We start from the raw sequence: 16,691 nt of genomic DNA, 5'->3' as shown, positions 1-16,691 counted from the left end.
TGAGAAGAATCCAGTGTGTATTGTTCTCTTGATTTTACTATCTAAATAAATTAACATATAAATGTGTGTATAAAGCAAAAACAAAAACCACATTTCTAGCTTTTCCTTTGGGTATTATTCAACTAGTTAAAGAACTAAGGATTATCCAGGTATTGTGGTGCAAACCTTCAACCCCAGTACTGGGGGAGACTTGAGACAGGAGGATCACAAGTTCGAGCCACTCAGGGCAACTTAGTCTTGGTCTCAAAAAAAAAAAAAAAAAAAAAATGCTGGGGACATGGTGTGGTACAAAGGCCTTGGGGTTAATCCCCATTATTGCAAGGAAGAAAACAATAAAGGCTTAAGAAAAACTTTTCATACAAACCTCCAGGTGTGTTTTCCAAATCCTTAATAAATTATGAAAGTCTAAGTCCCCGTTTCCTATTTTTCTTCTGTTAAGTGATACAAAAACCAAAATATAATCTCTGTATCTTTAACAAAAAAAAAATGCCCGGGTTGCAACTTAAACTGATCATGCTAGTCTACAAAAAATTTAAGATCCAAATTACTCTAAAGTGAAAAACTACCAAGTTTTCTACAACTAGTGAGACCTCTACTGGTAAATATAAAGTGGCTAAAGTGTTTTCTAATCTTAAAAATTTCTCAATTCTTCCCATCACTTACAAGTCAGATCAAATATCTCAGCTCAAGGACCTCCTTATTATACAAATGTAGTTAGTTACAAGCAATACCAAAATAAAAATTTTAACTTAAGACTGAGTTATTTTCCAAAGAAAATAAAGCTTTATTTTGGATTGGATGATGAAAAAGATTAATCTGACCTACATAGCTTTCTGAGTGACTGACCTAGCCTCTATAAAATACTTTAATGCACTGTCTTAAATCTTTGTGCAGGGGAGGAGAGAGGTTTGGGGACCAAACTCAAAGCCTTCACATCGAGATATACCCTAGCCCTTTCTTAACTTTTTGAGACAGACTCTCCCTTAGTCACTAATTGCGTAGTAAGCTCAAAGTTGCAATCCTGCTGCCTCAGACTTCCACAGTGCTGGGATTACAGGCATGCACCACCACACCTAGCCATAAATCTTTTCTTTTTAATGTTAAATTAAAGAACAAAAAAAATCTGATACTAATGAAAACAGTCTTTACACAAAACACAGATAATGAATGAATAAATGTATGTAATAAAAATTAGTGGTAGAATCTACATGTTGGATGCTCACTATAAAATTTTTAACCTACTACTTCACAATTGACCGTTTCCCTGCTGAAATTTGGGGGAAGGGAAGGAGTGACTTGTTTTTTAAAGCTAGGAGGCTTGAAAATAGTTTCAAAATAAGTCAATAAAACTTTCCTCAGCAAGGGTAATGTCCTGGAACAGTTATTATCTCACATATAAATTACCCTACAAAAGACAACATATGGCAGAATTTTTTCCTGTAAATATATATCTATTTCATCCTCCTATAGTAATGTTCCACATTAAAATTTACTTTTTTCATTTAACATAATTTAAACTAAATCACAAGTAAAAAGTTAACAATATCTTATAACTGTATTCTGATCAATAAACACATACTCAAATTTAAAGCATAGAAACTATAACAGTCCTCCGAATTAGTGTGGCAAATCTCAACTTACAATTAGGTCCAAAACATCTGGAAGTACAGATGTGAATCTACTACAACAAGGATTTGGAACAGTGGCTGATGTGAACCTGCGACATACTTCCATCCCTGGCTGAATGCCTGAGGACTGGCTTTGCTGTTTCCCTTCCTGGCCAGCAGTCACCTGCCATTCTAAGTTTTAAAGATAATTACAATTTTCCCTAACCTTCTTATCCCTAATGTACACTTATATCCCTAACATTTTTTATCAATTTTTATTGTGTACACCAATGAAAAATTGAAAAAGATTTCCTTCTTTCACCTACAATTAAGGACAGAAAAAGACAGCGGCTTACAAAGAATTAATGTAAGATTCCTCTAGATTTCCTAGGAAAACTATGACAAGAATATTTGGACATTTTATTGGAGAAGCTGTGTCTTGGCACTCTAGAGAAAGGAAAAGAATTAGCCAAAGAAGGTTGAGGGACAAAGCTGAAGATCTTATCTTCAAAAAAAAAACAGCAGATGTCTTGGAAGATACCAAAGCAGCTGTTAAACTACTCACTCCTCTCCCTTTTCTCCTTGTCACCAGCCTATCTAAGCTTATATGTCAATTTACAGTTCCACTAGGATAAATCCAACCACAGATGAACCTTAAAAAAGATGGGGAAAAAGTACACCTTGGTTATTAGTGACTGGGTAATTGGGCAGCACATGAAAGGTAACATCAATTAGTGGCAGCAAGGAGAGATGGGGAGCTCTTTGGCCACTGGGCTCTCTCCTTCCCCCTTTTTTTTTTTGGTCTTTTGAGACAGGGTCTCGCTATGAAGTTCAGGCTGGCCTTGAGCTCACTTTGTAGCCCACACTGACCTCACTGGCCTCGAATTCTTAACAATCCTCTTGCCTCAGCCTCCTAAGTGCTGGGATCACAGGTGTGGACTACCATGCCCGGCTTTGGGTTTTCTCCTTCCGTGATGACATACTTGTGTCATATTAGTGGGGAGAGGGCACAGAGTAAACACACTGAAGAATGCTTGCAATTTTCTTCCTATGTTTCAAATTATCCTATTTAAAAGTTTTGCCACATAAGCACAAAAATAACCTAACAATTTATAATTTTGTAAGATTGTTATTTTTTAAACTTTAATTCAGGTTCTAGTTCAGGAAGATGGGAAGTAATAAAATTTCAAAAAGGATGAATTAAGTATGATTTTAAAATACATCAAGAGCTTATTATTTTTTTTAATCAAATCCTTAAACATTGTCAAATTTAACCAGAAAGCAGCAGTATTTTTGCTGCATGGTGGGACTTGAATTTTAAAATAATCTCTAATTGTAAATATTTTACATATGAAATTTTGTTGGCTGATAAGTTTTTAATAAAAATTATGTAATTTTTAATAACTTAAAGCTATTCGAAAGTATTAAAGTTAAGATTTTCAACATGCATGGTACTTCCCAACTGTTTCTCTCAAAATTTAAGCCTAAATAAAGCCACAAAAATTTTCACAACCGACAGGCTGTAGATAATGAAGCATCTGCTCTGGAATTTGAGATACAAGTGCCATTTGTGATCAACTGTGGCAGACATTTCTTTCCTACAAGTACGCAAATTCCAAGCAACCTCAGTGACTTTTCTACCTTCCAATGAATCTTCAATATAAAGGTAAAATTTCCTAAAAAATGTTTAAAATGTGGTATTTGCAAAATATTTTCTTAAACCTTTTCTAGAAATCTAACAGTATGTACAACTTCTACATGCATTACATGTATCTGCACTTACACACCTGCATACACATATATTTATGTAAACATGTAGGAGGGATACATACAGGGAAAGAGGCTAAAGCTAAAAAACATCAAATTCCCCAGAAAAATATGTCAAAAGGACCTGAGCCAAAGCATTCATAAAATAACAAGAGTATATTTCTGAATTTAGAAATCCCTAAACCTGACAAGTCTGAAAATGTCCAAAAAAATCTACACAGGATAAACGATTTATATTTAAAGTTAATTTACTTACGGAAAAAATCCTTTTTCACCAAGTTTTTTGCACAGAGTACTGTAAAACAAAAAATAAATGGGAAAAATTAAAATAAAATGGCAAGATGTCATTGCTTCATTTTAAACCACTGAAAACAGCATGGATAATTAAGTCCTAACTATATAGCAAGATACGAAATATAATCATGAACTTTGACTACAGACCAACCAGCAAACAAAAGACAGCTGAACATCAATGGTGGCAACTTTAGCAATGATTACTAGTAATGGCTGACAGCAAGAAAGTGTACAAATCTCATATTCTAATCAGGACCCAATCAATTCCTATCTACCTACCATCATGATCTAAGAGAAACCAGGACAAAAAAATAGCAGCACAAAAAAATAGTGCTGAGGAGAGGATATGTAAACGTAGGTTGTCTATTTCAGGGATGAAATAATTTTATACTGGAAAGGATCAAAAATAAGATAAAACTTTCCCAATATACATGAGTTTTTTTAAAAAATATTCTGTCCTCTATCTAAATGCCACAGAGAGATATATTACCTTCCCTTAAATCATAAGCTCAATGATAAAATGGATCTATCACTTTGTTCTTTAAAAAGTTAGATATCCCAAATCTGAGTTACCTTGCACTAAATTATTGCTTACACGGATGTATACACAATCTGTGAATATAGTTAAAAAAAAAAAAATTCACTAATCTGTCTGTTTTAAAAGGATACATTTTAGGGGCTGGGGATTTAGCTCAGCAGCACAGTGCCTGCCTGGCAAGCGCAAGGTCGTGAGTTCAGTTCCCAGTCCCGAAAAAAAAAATTTAAAAAAAATTTAAAAAGGATACATTTTATAGTATGTAAATATTTCATTTCTAAAATTGTGACTTATATAGAATCATAAATTTCCTCAACCTTGATAAGTGAAAAATAAATAAATCTATAAATCTATAGATTTATTTATAACTAAATCTATAGAATAACAAATTAATATCTGCCTAACTTCTACCCATTTCTCAGTTTTAACGGTCTGATTAGTTACCATTATTGGAGAGTAGTGTATTCAAAACTCATTTAATATAAACTTGGGAATAAACCTAGATATAATTAATCATTTTAGAAGTTCAAATAAAAAATTCTTCAGAAGACAAAGACACCACAAAGGAATATATTACTAAGTAAGCACAAGATGCTGACTTCTTATGCTTAGTCTGAGCCCACTGAGTCCACGTCTTAGAAACACTTCTGTTTTTAAACACAAAAAGATTCAACACGAAAACCAGGGTCACAACAAAGAATACCAAATCATAAACTGGATTTAGAAGAACTCCTCCTCAAATTTTTATCATCATATAAACTGACTATTCGAGATCAGTAGTACAGCCAGGCATGGTGGCCCATGCCTGTAATCCCAGCATGAGGCAAGAGAGGAGGATCACTGTGAATTCAAGGCCAGCCTGGGCTACATAATGATTTCAAAGCCAGCCTGAACTGCATAGTCAGACCCTGTCTTAAAAAAAAAAAACATATAACACATACGCAAATCCAAGTTATAATTTTCAGTATTAATGAAGTAATGATGTTTTTAAACGACTTCTATCATATCATGCATGACAGGAAATGATTTCACATCCAACTTCAGAGAAATAGAAAACAGAATTCCTCTTCTTGCCACAAACTGTTTCCATACTCATTTTTTTCCTACTTACGACATCTGCTCTCCTGTCTACAACTATCCTTCCACCCGTGTTCTGCTCTCCCATCCCACTGACTGCATGGAAAGGGACCTTGAGGGCCACCACATACCCCTCTACCTTGTCTCTTCCTCTAAACACCTTGAGAGCATTTAAACCTCAAGTCCTATGCAAACTTCCCTCCAGGTACCTCTTCCTTTACATAATTAAACATGTTAAAGTACTGTCCACAGTACTTTCCAGCTCCACTTCTTTACCTCCCACTAATTCCTCCATCCATCGCAGTCGCTAACATCCTCCACCAAAGCCCTAGTGACATCATTATCAAATGCATCCAATGGGTCTGCTGAGCAGCACATTCACACAGGGCAGAACACTCATCCCATGTCTTCTTCGCTACATCTTCATACACTACATCCACAAAAGCTGAGGCTCTTTAAGGCTTTGCCCTGGGCCGCCTTCTTTCACTAACTTGAGGTTCACAGATGTACATTTTTGTAAACTCTGGAATTCTACGTAAATTGCTATCAGTATGTGTATTTTTCTAGAAAGAAAAATACATGGGCTGAGGATGTAGCTCAGAGAAACAGCACCAGCCTGGCAAGCGTGAGGTTGTGAGTTCGATTCCTGGTACCAGAAAAAAAAAACCTAAAAAAACAAAAGAAAATAGAAAGAAAACACATCTTTCCTGAAAGAGAGTGTACAGTCTAACATAGTGACAAAACTCTTCCTCTCAAAATATAAATTTTAAGAAACTTTTTTTCTGTATGTTCTCTCAGGTCTTTATAGTTCTGATTCCAAAGTCTGTAAAATCCAACTCTTAGTTCCCTGCTGAACTCCATGTCCACAAAACTAAATACGCTTCCAAAAAGTAATCGTATTTGCCCCAAAACTTGTTTTTTCCAGTTTACTTTCCTTCAATTAAAGGCCTTGCTTTCCACTCTACTGCCCAAGTCAGAAACTTCATAGCAAACTTCACTATCCCTGTCCCTCTTGGGTCTATAGGAAACTATCAATTCTATCTGTGAAACATACTTGCTCTGTCCCCTTCTTTCCACTACCAGGGCTGCCACCTTGGGTCAGGGTGCTATGAATGATTGTCATGATAATTACAGCAGCCTCCACACTAGTCCCCTGCTTCAAACTTCACCCCCCCCCCCGTTCTTCCCGTCCCCCCTCCCCGGCCCAAAGGGATCTAAAATCTGATTACATCTTTATATCCAAGGGCATGGCTTCACACACCTGTAATCCATTATTCTGTTACAAGCCTGTAACCCCAGCACTCTCGGAGGCTTACGCAAGAAGGCTGCAAATTGGAGTTCACTCTGGGAACTTAGTGACTCAGCAATACCCTGGCTCAAAGTTTTTAAAAAAGAGCTGGGGATGTAGCTCAGTGCAAAGGTCTTGGATTCCATCCCCACTTCAAAAAAAAAAAAGTGCAGGGGGTTGTCCCACCTATTTCTTTTTTCTCGTTCTTTTTTGTTTGCTTGTTTTGGTTTTTTTGAGATGGGTTCTATGTAGCCCAGACCGGCCTCAAACTCCAGATCTTCCTGCCAAAGCCTCCTAAGCGCTGGGATTAGAAATGCCCAACACAATACCTAGACTTCTCCCAGCAGTAAAGGTCTTCTGGCCCAAACACATACTGGCTTTAATGCCCTCCAAGCCCTGCTTACCTCTCCAGCCTCATGTTTCATCACAACTCCCCTGTAAGCCCCTAAGACCCAGCCACAATAAACTTTCTCAAAGGTGCTCGCCCTCACACACGACTCCAGCCTCAAACGTTCTTCCCAGGCTTCTTCATCCGCTTCTCCGCTGTCTCAAAGGGAAGGAAGCTGGCCACAGAGTGAAGAAACAACCCACAGAATGGGAAAAAATCTTTATCACCTACTCCTCAGACAAACAACTGATATCTAGAATATATAAGGAACTCAAAACAAATCAGATCCCCGATACTTAAAGACCCAATCTAAAAATGAATAGACACCTCTCAGATGAAGTACAAACAGCAGCAGGGCATGGTGGCTCATGCCTATAATCTCAGCACTTCGCAGGCTGAGGCAGGAGGATTGCCATGAGTTTGAGGCCAGCTTGAGCTCTGTAGTGAGTTGAAGGCCAGCCTGAACTACATAGTGAGACCATCTCAGACAAAGAAAAGAAAAAAAAGGGCAAAAAAAAGAAGTCAAATGGCCAATAAATACATGAAAAATGTTCAACATCACTGGTCATTCGAGAGATGCAAATTAGAACAACACTGAGATTCCACCTCACTCCAGAAAGAATAGCTATTATCAAGAAATCAAGTTTTAAAAAGTGAGAAAAGAAGGAAAAAATGGAAGCAAAGCTTTTGTAAATGGGGAGGGGAGGAGGAATTTAAGGGAGAGTAGGGGAATGGAAAAACAAGTTATATCATGCACAGGTACAAATTCTTTATGATGCACATGATCATTATGTGTATCTAAACTGTACCAATAAAATCTGATTGAAGAAAGAAAAAAAATCAGTAACAAACGCTGGAGGGGCTGTGGGAAAAAAGGAGCCCTTCTCCGCTGCTGGTGGGAGTGTAGACTGGTGCAACCACTGTGGAAGTCAGTGTGGAGATTTCTCAAAAAACTAAAACTAGAGGTTCCATTTGAACTGGCTACTCCTCTTCTTGGGATCTCAAAAGAGTTAGAAGGGTCATTCCACAGTGACATATGCACATATGTGTCTACAGCAGCACTATTCGTAATAGCTACATCTTAGAAACAACCCAAGTGTCCATCAATGGATGAGTGGGTAAAAATGTGGTTTTTACAGACAATGGAGTGCTACTCTGCCCTAAAGAAGGGTAAACCTGAAACATTTCTAAATAAATGGATGTACCTTGAACCATACTTTTAAGTGAAATAAATTGGACACACGTGCTTAAATACCACATTGTTTCTCTTGTGTAGGAAATTGAAAGGGTAAATAAGAACCAAAATAGACAAAAGGCACTGAGAAGTAGGAAGAAAATGTTCAAATGGGAAGGGGAACAAGGGAGGGGGGAAAGGAAGAAAGGGAAAAGGAAACAAAACGAAAGTAGAAGGAAAAATGGAAACAAAGTTTTTGTAAATAAGGAGAGTAAGAAGGACTGAAGAGGGAGGTGAATGGGAAAAAGAAGAATCAATATATATTACGTACAGGAATTCCCTATGATGAATGTGATCATTATGTGTATCAAAGCATGCCAGTAAGATTAATATTTTTAAAAAGGGAAGTATTATAGAGTGTTTCTCTTCACTTTCCACTTGTATGTTCTCAAAAGCCGTTATCACATTTTATCATAAATGTTTAAGTCTACAATGTTGCTTATAACTATGGAGGTAGCTCCACATAGTCAAATCATGTCTCACTCATCTCTCTGTATCCCCAGTACCAACCACACATTGTACCTGGCATAATGGGCTCTCAGTTAGTATTTGTTGAACGAGTGAAACAGGCTCCAAAATAATCTAATTTCATTTAAACGAGGCTTCTTATATAATCATAAATTTTCACTTACTAAATTTTATTTTTGTCATTTCTCTTTATTTAAAACATGTCTCAGACAGTGTGTCTCACACATGTAAGTTTACTACCCTTTTATCATATTATAATCCTTCTCAAATTCCTTCAAAGCATTTCTCATCATGTTTATACTCCCAAAACTAGCTTGTTCTAGCTATCCTATTTGCCTCTTCTGGACATAAATGGTCTGACATGATTAGAGATTATCAAAATAAACTAAGGTGAAAGGACCACCTCCCACATCATTCATTCTCTCATTCAACAGTTCCTGAGCCCTCATTTCATGTCAGGTGCTACGACATTCTGCAGGTACAAAGATAAATAAAACTAGGTGTGAGAGTTAATTGTAGTGTCCAATTAGATGAGAAACACCCAGCAGATTGAGCGTGTCTGGGTGACTGACTTACTAAAGATGAAAGACCCATCCTGGCTGGGGTGGCACCAACCAAATGGCTTGCAGCCTGGGTAGAATGAAAAGAAAAGAACAAGGAAGTCTCACTTCTGCTTCTTTAGAGGAGGTCCAGTTCTCACCATCACCTCTGGATGTCTGTCTCCAGGCTTAGAGTGCAGACTCTTCAGCACCACAAACCCTTTACACGAGATTATGAACTCACACAGCGTTCCGCAGTGAGAGCCAGGCCACCTTCACTGGATCCTTCAGATCTCCAGCACACAGATGACCCTTTTGCATTCTTCCGCACCTGCAGGTGGCCACTGTACACCTACCCTGTAAATCCTTTACAATATATATATTCTGTTCCTCTAGTTAACCCTAACTGATATACTGGGCATAGTGGTACACAACTGTAATCCCAGCACTTGGGATGCTGAAGGACGAGGACTGCAAATTCCACACCAGCCTAGGCTACACAGAAAGACCTTGTTTGCACTCAGTCAATCAATCAATCAATAAATAAGACATGGCTCTTTGCCCTCAGAGCTCACAGGTCAGGTATAACTCAAATATTGTGCCATAAATGCCTTTTGTTTTTTCTCAAAAAAAATTTTAAATTTTACAAAAATCTCTTTTAGTATATATTTCAATCAATACAGCAACTGAAAAAAACCATTTGCAGAAGTGCAACTGACAATAAATATCATTTTCAGTTAAGTCAGTAATTTAGTTGGAAGACTTTTTTTTTTGGTCTTTTTGGGACAGGGTTTCTCTAGGCAGTTCAGGCTTGCCTTGAGCTCACTTTGTAGCCCAGGCTGGTCTCGAACTCAAAATAATCCTCCTGCCTCAGCCTCCTGAGTGCTGGGATTACAGGCGCGCGCCACCATGCCCAGCACAAAACGTATCTTTATGTAACACAGCATGTAATAATAGAGTAAATCCCAGCTGTAGCAATAGAATGCTGCGTGTTCTCACCGAGTTGTACTCATAATGAATGGCTGCCTATGTTTCACGTGAATAAAGCTCCAACTGCTCAGTATGTCCTTGCCTAAAATGTCCCTTCCTCCTCCAGATTAGAGCTGTGTTCCAATTACACTACTGACTGGAATGAGACTGCTTGAGAGAAGGGGGGGGACAAATTATAGTACTGTTCCTACGACTCAAAAATGGTCTAGAGTATTTCTGAATGGAGTAAATTTCTCTGCATTTCTCTGAACTTAAATAAAACTGAAGTCTAGGGTAATATTTCTATACAAATGTCAGGAATTTAAAAAGAGTGGCCCAGTAATTTAAAAAGAGCTACTTATGTGTACCATTCCTGACTGCTGGCATAAATTGCAGGTTAGCTCCTTCTGCTCTGCTCTGAGAAACCACCTCTAACTCAACTCCCAAAATGAAGTGAAATTTCATGTCTATAGAAAACTTGTACAGAGTATAATTTTATATGCATGTTTTATGGACTGTTGCTTAAAAGAGGAGCACTACAAAAGATTCACATTTAAGAGTGTTGTTTTATATGACTGTAATGAGCAAAATGTCAGCTATAATCTTTTGTGAATAATAATGAAACTGTTACTGACAAACAGCATACTGAAGTATTACAGATATCAAAAATCATGTAAAAATATTTATTGACAAGGAAGTATTTTCTTATGCTGCTAGAGTAAAAGCTCCATTTAAAATGTACATTTAATAAAATGTAATTTTACTAGAACATAAAGATGCTGTATAATAGCAAACACTTACTATGTGCAAGTGTACATCAAAACATGTTGCCAAGTCAGTAGTGGAATTACCTATATTTCAGAGATGAAGAAACTGAGGTTCAGGCATAAAGGGTTACTAAAGAATAAACTGTAAGTGACAGAGTTAAAACTTCAACTTAAGTATCCTAATTCCAGAACCCTAACTAAACATACGCTTTCACACTAGATCTTCCTTGTTACAGGATCCTACTTAGGTTCAAGCAATTATAGGTGACATAATTTCATAAAATAGCTCATTGAAACCTAGCCTACAGAAGCACCTTTGCGAAAGATTAGAAATTCTCTTTCAATAGATACTGCAGCTTAACTCTACAATCACAGTTGCCACAACTTAATTGTCTTGCTACAGTTACATTTAATCAAGTAATTTTAGACAATTTATTTCATGCATAGTGTCAAATAAACTGGGGCTCTAACTTAGTACCTTACAGGTAGTTAATTTAATTGGTATGTAAGACAATATACTAAAAGATACAGTTCTAGCCAGGCGTGGTGGTGCACGCCTGTAATCCCACCACTAGGGAGGCTGAAGCAGGAGGATCACTGCAAGTTCAAGACCAGCCTGAGCTACAAAGTGAGCAAAAGGCCAGCCTGAACTGCATAAGGAGACCCTGTCTCAAAAAAGACAAAAGAAAAAAAAAAAAAGATGCAGTTCTTCCTTATATAATAACATATAATATAATTAGCATATAAGCATTTCACCAAAGGCAAAATTGGTTCTCATTTAAATTAAAAATGACTACACCCATCAAACAACTCTCCTGTCCCCAACAGGGATGGAAGCCTTAGCCTTCACACTGAGCTACATCCCCAGCTCTTTTTAATTTTTTTATTTTGAGATGGGGCCTCACTAAGTTTCCAAATTGCTCAGGTTGGGCTTGAATTTGTCATCAACCTGTTTCAGCCTCCCAGATCACTGGAATTATAGGTGTGTACCAAAATAATTTTTAAACCAGGGATATAACTCAGTGGCACAGCATCTGCCTGGCACAAGGTCTTGAGCTCAATTCCCAGTACCAAAAAAAAAAAAAAAAAAAAAAAAAAGATACTGTTCAAAATAATTTTTAAAAATTAAGTTTAACTTTTTCAATACAAAAACAATGATCTACTTTAACATAATAAATGTAGATTATTATTTGTTCTAGCTACAATTATAACTTTTGCCTTACTGCATCAAACATACTATTAATTTTAAACTAATGCTTTTTTAACAGAAATTATAATCAAGTTCTGGTATAAGTTCACATGCTAAAAATACAAAATGTTCAGCTAAAGCCAAGTAACACACTTAGTATTATGTAGTCTAGGTACCCAGCATATAGCAGACACACTATGGAAGCTATTATTTTGAGAAATTATCAGAAAGCATCTCAGCCGTGCATGTGCACACACATATGGTGTGTGAGGGTACTGGGGACTGAGGCTGGCCTTGAATTTGCAATCCTCCTGCCTCAGCCTCCCAAATAGCTGAGACTGCAGCCATGTACCACTGAACCCAACTTCATTTATATATCTTAAACCAGGATCTCTGTGAATTATTTCCTGCAACTTGAGACTTGAAATACATAAAAGTCTTCCATTCATAAATTCACTGTAAATAACTTACGGACCTCCTATGCCAGTGGTGGCAGATCTACAGCATGTGCACCACAATCGGTTGTTTGTTACCACTGAACGCTCTAAAGTATTTGCCATCACCATCCTATGCTGCTTACAAACCAAAAACTATCCTGTCTATTGCTGGAGACTCAACCACCACCTCTTTTACTGGACACCTTGATTCAAATAGGCCCACTCACAGTTCATGACTGATCAAGAGAGTGAGAGTATACGAAATAAACCACGATAATTTATTTTCCTTCTTTCATTTTTCTTTTCTTTTGTGTGTGTGTGTACTGGGGAACTCAGGACCTTGTGCTTGTCAAGCAGGTGTTGTGCTGCTGAGCTATATTTCTGGCCTAATAATTTACTTTCTTCATCAGAACATCAAGAGAAACAGGCTGGGCTGGGAAGATGGCTCAGCAGCACAGCGCCTGCCTGGCAAGCGCAAGGTCCTGAGTTCAATTTCCGATACCAAAAAAAAAAAAAAAGAGAGAAAGAGGCTTACTGTACTTGCAGTGAAGCCTAAGCACTAGTCTACACATAAAGATCTGTATCACTTTCTAGGCATGCCTAACCAAGTTTCCCTTTCTCTTCTGGCAGTACTGGGGATTAAACACCTAGGCAAGCGCTATACCACTGAGTTTCATCCACAGCTTGATTTTTTTCTTTTTTCTTTTTGTGGATGGAGGTACTAGGGATTGAATTCAGGCCCTTTACATTGATCTACATCCCCAGTCTTTTTTTATTTTTGTATTTTTGCAACAGGGTCTTGCTAATTCACGAAGTTATCCAGGCTAGGCTCAAACTTGCCTCAGCCTCCTAGAATGCTAGGATTACAGGTGTGTGCCACCCCGCCCAGTTTTGTTTTGTTGTTATTTTTGGTGGTATGTACTGGGTTTTGTTTTCTGAAACAAGGTCTCAGTTATTTTAATCCTCCTCCCTCAGTCTCCCAAGTAGCTGTAATTACACATGTGTGCCAACACACCTGGCTAGTATAAGCTACAAGCATTATGTATGAGTGAAACACTTAAAGAGTCCAAATATCTGGGTTTGAACCTGGTGCTACCATATATTAACTTGGGACTCTGAAAACTACTTAACATCACTTTGCTTCAGAGATCTTATCTGAAAATGAGGGTAAAATAAGGCTAGTAAGAGCCACCTCACTGTGTTGTTTTAAAGCTTAAACAAGCTGAAACATATAAAACACTTAGAACCATACCTAGTACACAGCAAGTACTCAATAAAGATCAGCTACTGTTATTTTACTTCCTCTGAAATTTCTAATGAAATTCATTCTCCAGCTTATAAGTGCCTTAAGCAAGAGCAAGAAATTAAGTCTTCTCATAATCTGGCAAAATTTGTTTTAGCACCTGCTGTCAAAACAAACACTACAGGGGAGGGCATTAACGGGTAGGAGCAGGCTGCAAGGTGGCTCCCTAACTCCTGCAAAATGGAGCTCTGAGCACCGATTAATTCTTTCTGTAGGGGCTGGGGATTTAGCTCAGCAGCACAGCACCTGGCTGGCACGCGCAAGGTCGTGAGTTCAATTCCCAGTACCGGAAAAAAAAAAAAAAACTGAAACAAAAAAGGAGAAAAGAAAAAAATAATTCTTTCTGTAGGTCTGAATCAAGAACTTTCAGTCATCTTGATAATAATAGATTGGAGCCTAAAACTGAAAAAAAAAAAAAAAAAGCCAGAGAGAGCAGAACTTTCAGGAAAACATCGTATTGGCAACATGGCGGATGTGAAGTCAGTGTTCTGGGAGGTTCTTCCAAAACAAGGGGAATTGTCAGTGGAAGACGTAACCACAACGGTGCTGTGTAAACCCAAACTTTTACCCTTAAAATCTCTGACTCTGGAAAAACTGGAGAAAATGCACCAAGCAGCACAGGACACCGTTCACCAACAGAAAATGGCAGAAGAGGAAAAACAGGAAAAAGCTCACTGACCAATAAACTTAGCACCTCAGAGAGCACCTTACCTTACCTTACCTATGGTTTACTAATATCTAGAACATAATCTGTACCTGTATGCTGACAGTAGTATTTGTTGAACTGGTGATATTCATATAAATTATTTTAAAATACTAAAGACTGATAAAACTTGTGAATTTAAACTCTGCTTTGAATTGAATAGCGTTAACATTGAACCGAGTATTTCAGGATTTTCATGGTTTCCAAATTATAATTTAAATTACTGTTCTCCATTCCTAATGCAACAAGTTTAACATAGGTACAAATGACTAAATGTAACTTTTATAGAGAGGATTTTTATATGTTCATTACAAATCTGAACTTGAACACAAAGTGTTCATGTTGGCTCTTACATTATCTAATTAAAACATTCTTAAACAAAAAACAAATACTACAGAATGGGTGGCTTAAAGAGCAAACATTTCTCACAGTTCTTAAGGCTGAGAAGCCCAGGTCAGGTGCCAGCAGATTCAATGTCTAGTGAGAACTTTCTTCCTGGACCGCAGATAGATACCTTCTTACTATATACCCTTGCATGGCAGAGAAGGAAATCCTCTCTCTTGTTTTGTTTTTCCAGGGGCACTAATCCTATTCAGGAGTGCTCCACCTTCATGATTTAATTACATGCCTCCCAAAGGCTCCATCTGCAAATACTGTGTATGACATGGAAGTAAGCTTCAAAATAGGGATTTTAGGGGGCCACGTTCCCTGCACAGCAAAGCTTGTGTGCTTGTAAGCCTTCAGGAAATGCTGACAAGTGAAGCCCAACTGTGTGTCAGCCTCACTTCTTTCCCGATCTCTAAGTCACATGGCAACTGCCCACCACACAGACCCCCACATGCTTTCTTCTGACTCCCTTTTTTCACCAGCACTGCAAATTGTCTTTATTCTAAGTGGAATTCATCAGTTTCCCTAGTAAACCAGCTCTTCTTCCTTATGACCTCTCTAGTTCTGTCAACTACGCTTCCAGTCATCCAGAAAGTGAAAATCTCTTTCCCTCTCCTTAAACACCCTGAATCTAAAGCAGCAGCCACACTGTATTAGGTATCACATATCTCTGCCTATTTTCACTTCCCTAAAGGAGTTTTCAATGTGTCAAAGTACATAATGTATACATACATATATTGTAATTTGGCACATTTATAATAATGTGCCAAAACCTCCCACATACCTTGCTTGATCCCTACAAGCTCGTGAGTTATGTTTTAACAATTACAGAAAAGGAAGTTACAATTAAGAGTTTTGGCTCACCTCAACCTGTCACCGAGTAAATGAGCCAGGTAAAAAGGAAAATCCTTTTTCCCTAGATCCCTCACTCAGAAAGTGTCGAAGATCCCAGCTCTCTCAGCAGCCTTTGGACTAGACAGTCTCATCTTGATTCTCCCAAAATAAATCCAGGATGTTTCTGTCTTTATCTTTACCCACAACATTCCTCCCCTCAAATGCTGTTACTACTGACCTTCAAAATCTTATTCACTTATCAAACAACTCCTTGTGACGCCTTTTCTGACCTTTTTTCACAGTCTGATTTTGATCTTTCCCTTCCAATGGACCTCTAAAGACATTTAACTCAACTTGTTCTATATTCCCCTTCTTATTTGCTTGTATTTCTTATTCATGTGATGTCTTGTCTTTCCCTCTGGCCCATGAAGCTGTAAATTTCTAGAAAAAAGTTAGGACATTTTTATACCTCCTATAGTTTATTATATACTATCAAGCAAAATATGCATCAAATACTCGTCAAATCAATGAAACTCGTAGGAAAATCACTGACAACGCATAAGGATGAGCAAACTAAAAGGAAAATAATAAATGACACTCCCCTAGTCAGGTGTCCTATTATGTTCAAATAAGAATAGCTTCCTCAACCATTTCTAAGTACCCTTCCCGAAGGGCCCAAATACCTTACGGGAATCCTTTTTTTTTTTTTTTTTTTTGTCTTGTCTTTTTCAGACATGCAGTTCAGGCTGGTGTTGCACTCACTTTGTAACCCAAGCTGGCCTCCCAACTCGAAATGATCCTCCTGTCTCAGTGTCCCTAGTACTCACTATGTCCGGCCTGAGTCCCTTCTTAATTACTAATCTCATTGAGCCTTCTCTCTCTCTCTCTCTCTCTCTCTCTCTCTC

General features: G+C 37.7%; 2 protein-coding genes across 2 annotated transcripts in view; one reads left to right on the top strand and one right to left on the bottom strand.

Moving 5' to 3' along the window:
• Positions 1-16,691, bottom strand: part of Smurf2 (SMAD specific E3 ubiquitin protein ligase 2) — a 131,125-nt gene that overhangs the window by 62,669 nt on the left and 51,765 nt on the right. The window contains exon 6 of the mRNA XM_013503133.1: positions 3,631-3,669. Within this exon, the coding sequence (XP_013358587.1) occupies positions 3,631-3,669 (39 nt within the window). The remainder of the gene's footprint in view (positions 1-3,630; positions 3,670-16,691) is intronic.
• On the top strand, positions 14,302-14,946 carry LOC102012426 (BBSome-interacting protein 1-like). Its single transcript, XM_005402160.2, has one exon. It carries the CDS (start codon positions 14,328-14,330, stop codon positions 14,538-14,540), a length of 213 nt encoding a protein of 70 aa, XP_005402217.1. The 5' UTR covers positions 14,302-14,327; the 3' UTR covers positions 14,541-14,946.

The sequence above is a fragment of the Chinchilla lanigera genome, unplaced genomic scaffold (assembly GCF_000276665.1).
Source record: "Chinchilla lanigera isolate Chin_1 unplaced genomic scaffold, ChiLan1.0 scaffold00077, whole genome shotgun sequence".
Lineage (NCBI taxonomy): Eukaryota > Metazoa > Chordata > Mammalia > Rodentia > Chinchillidae > Chinchilla > Chinchilla lanigera.
Note: the sequence above shows the minus strand (reverse complement) of the source record. Positions and strands in the feature narration are given on the sequence as shown.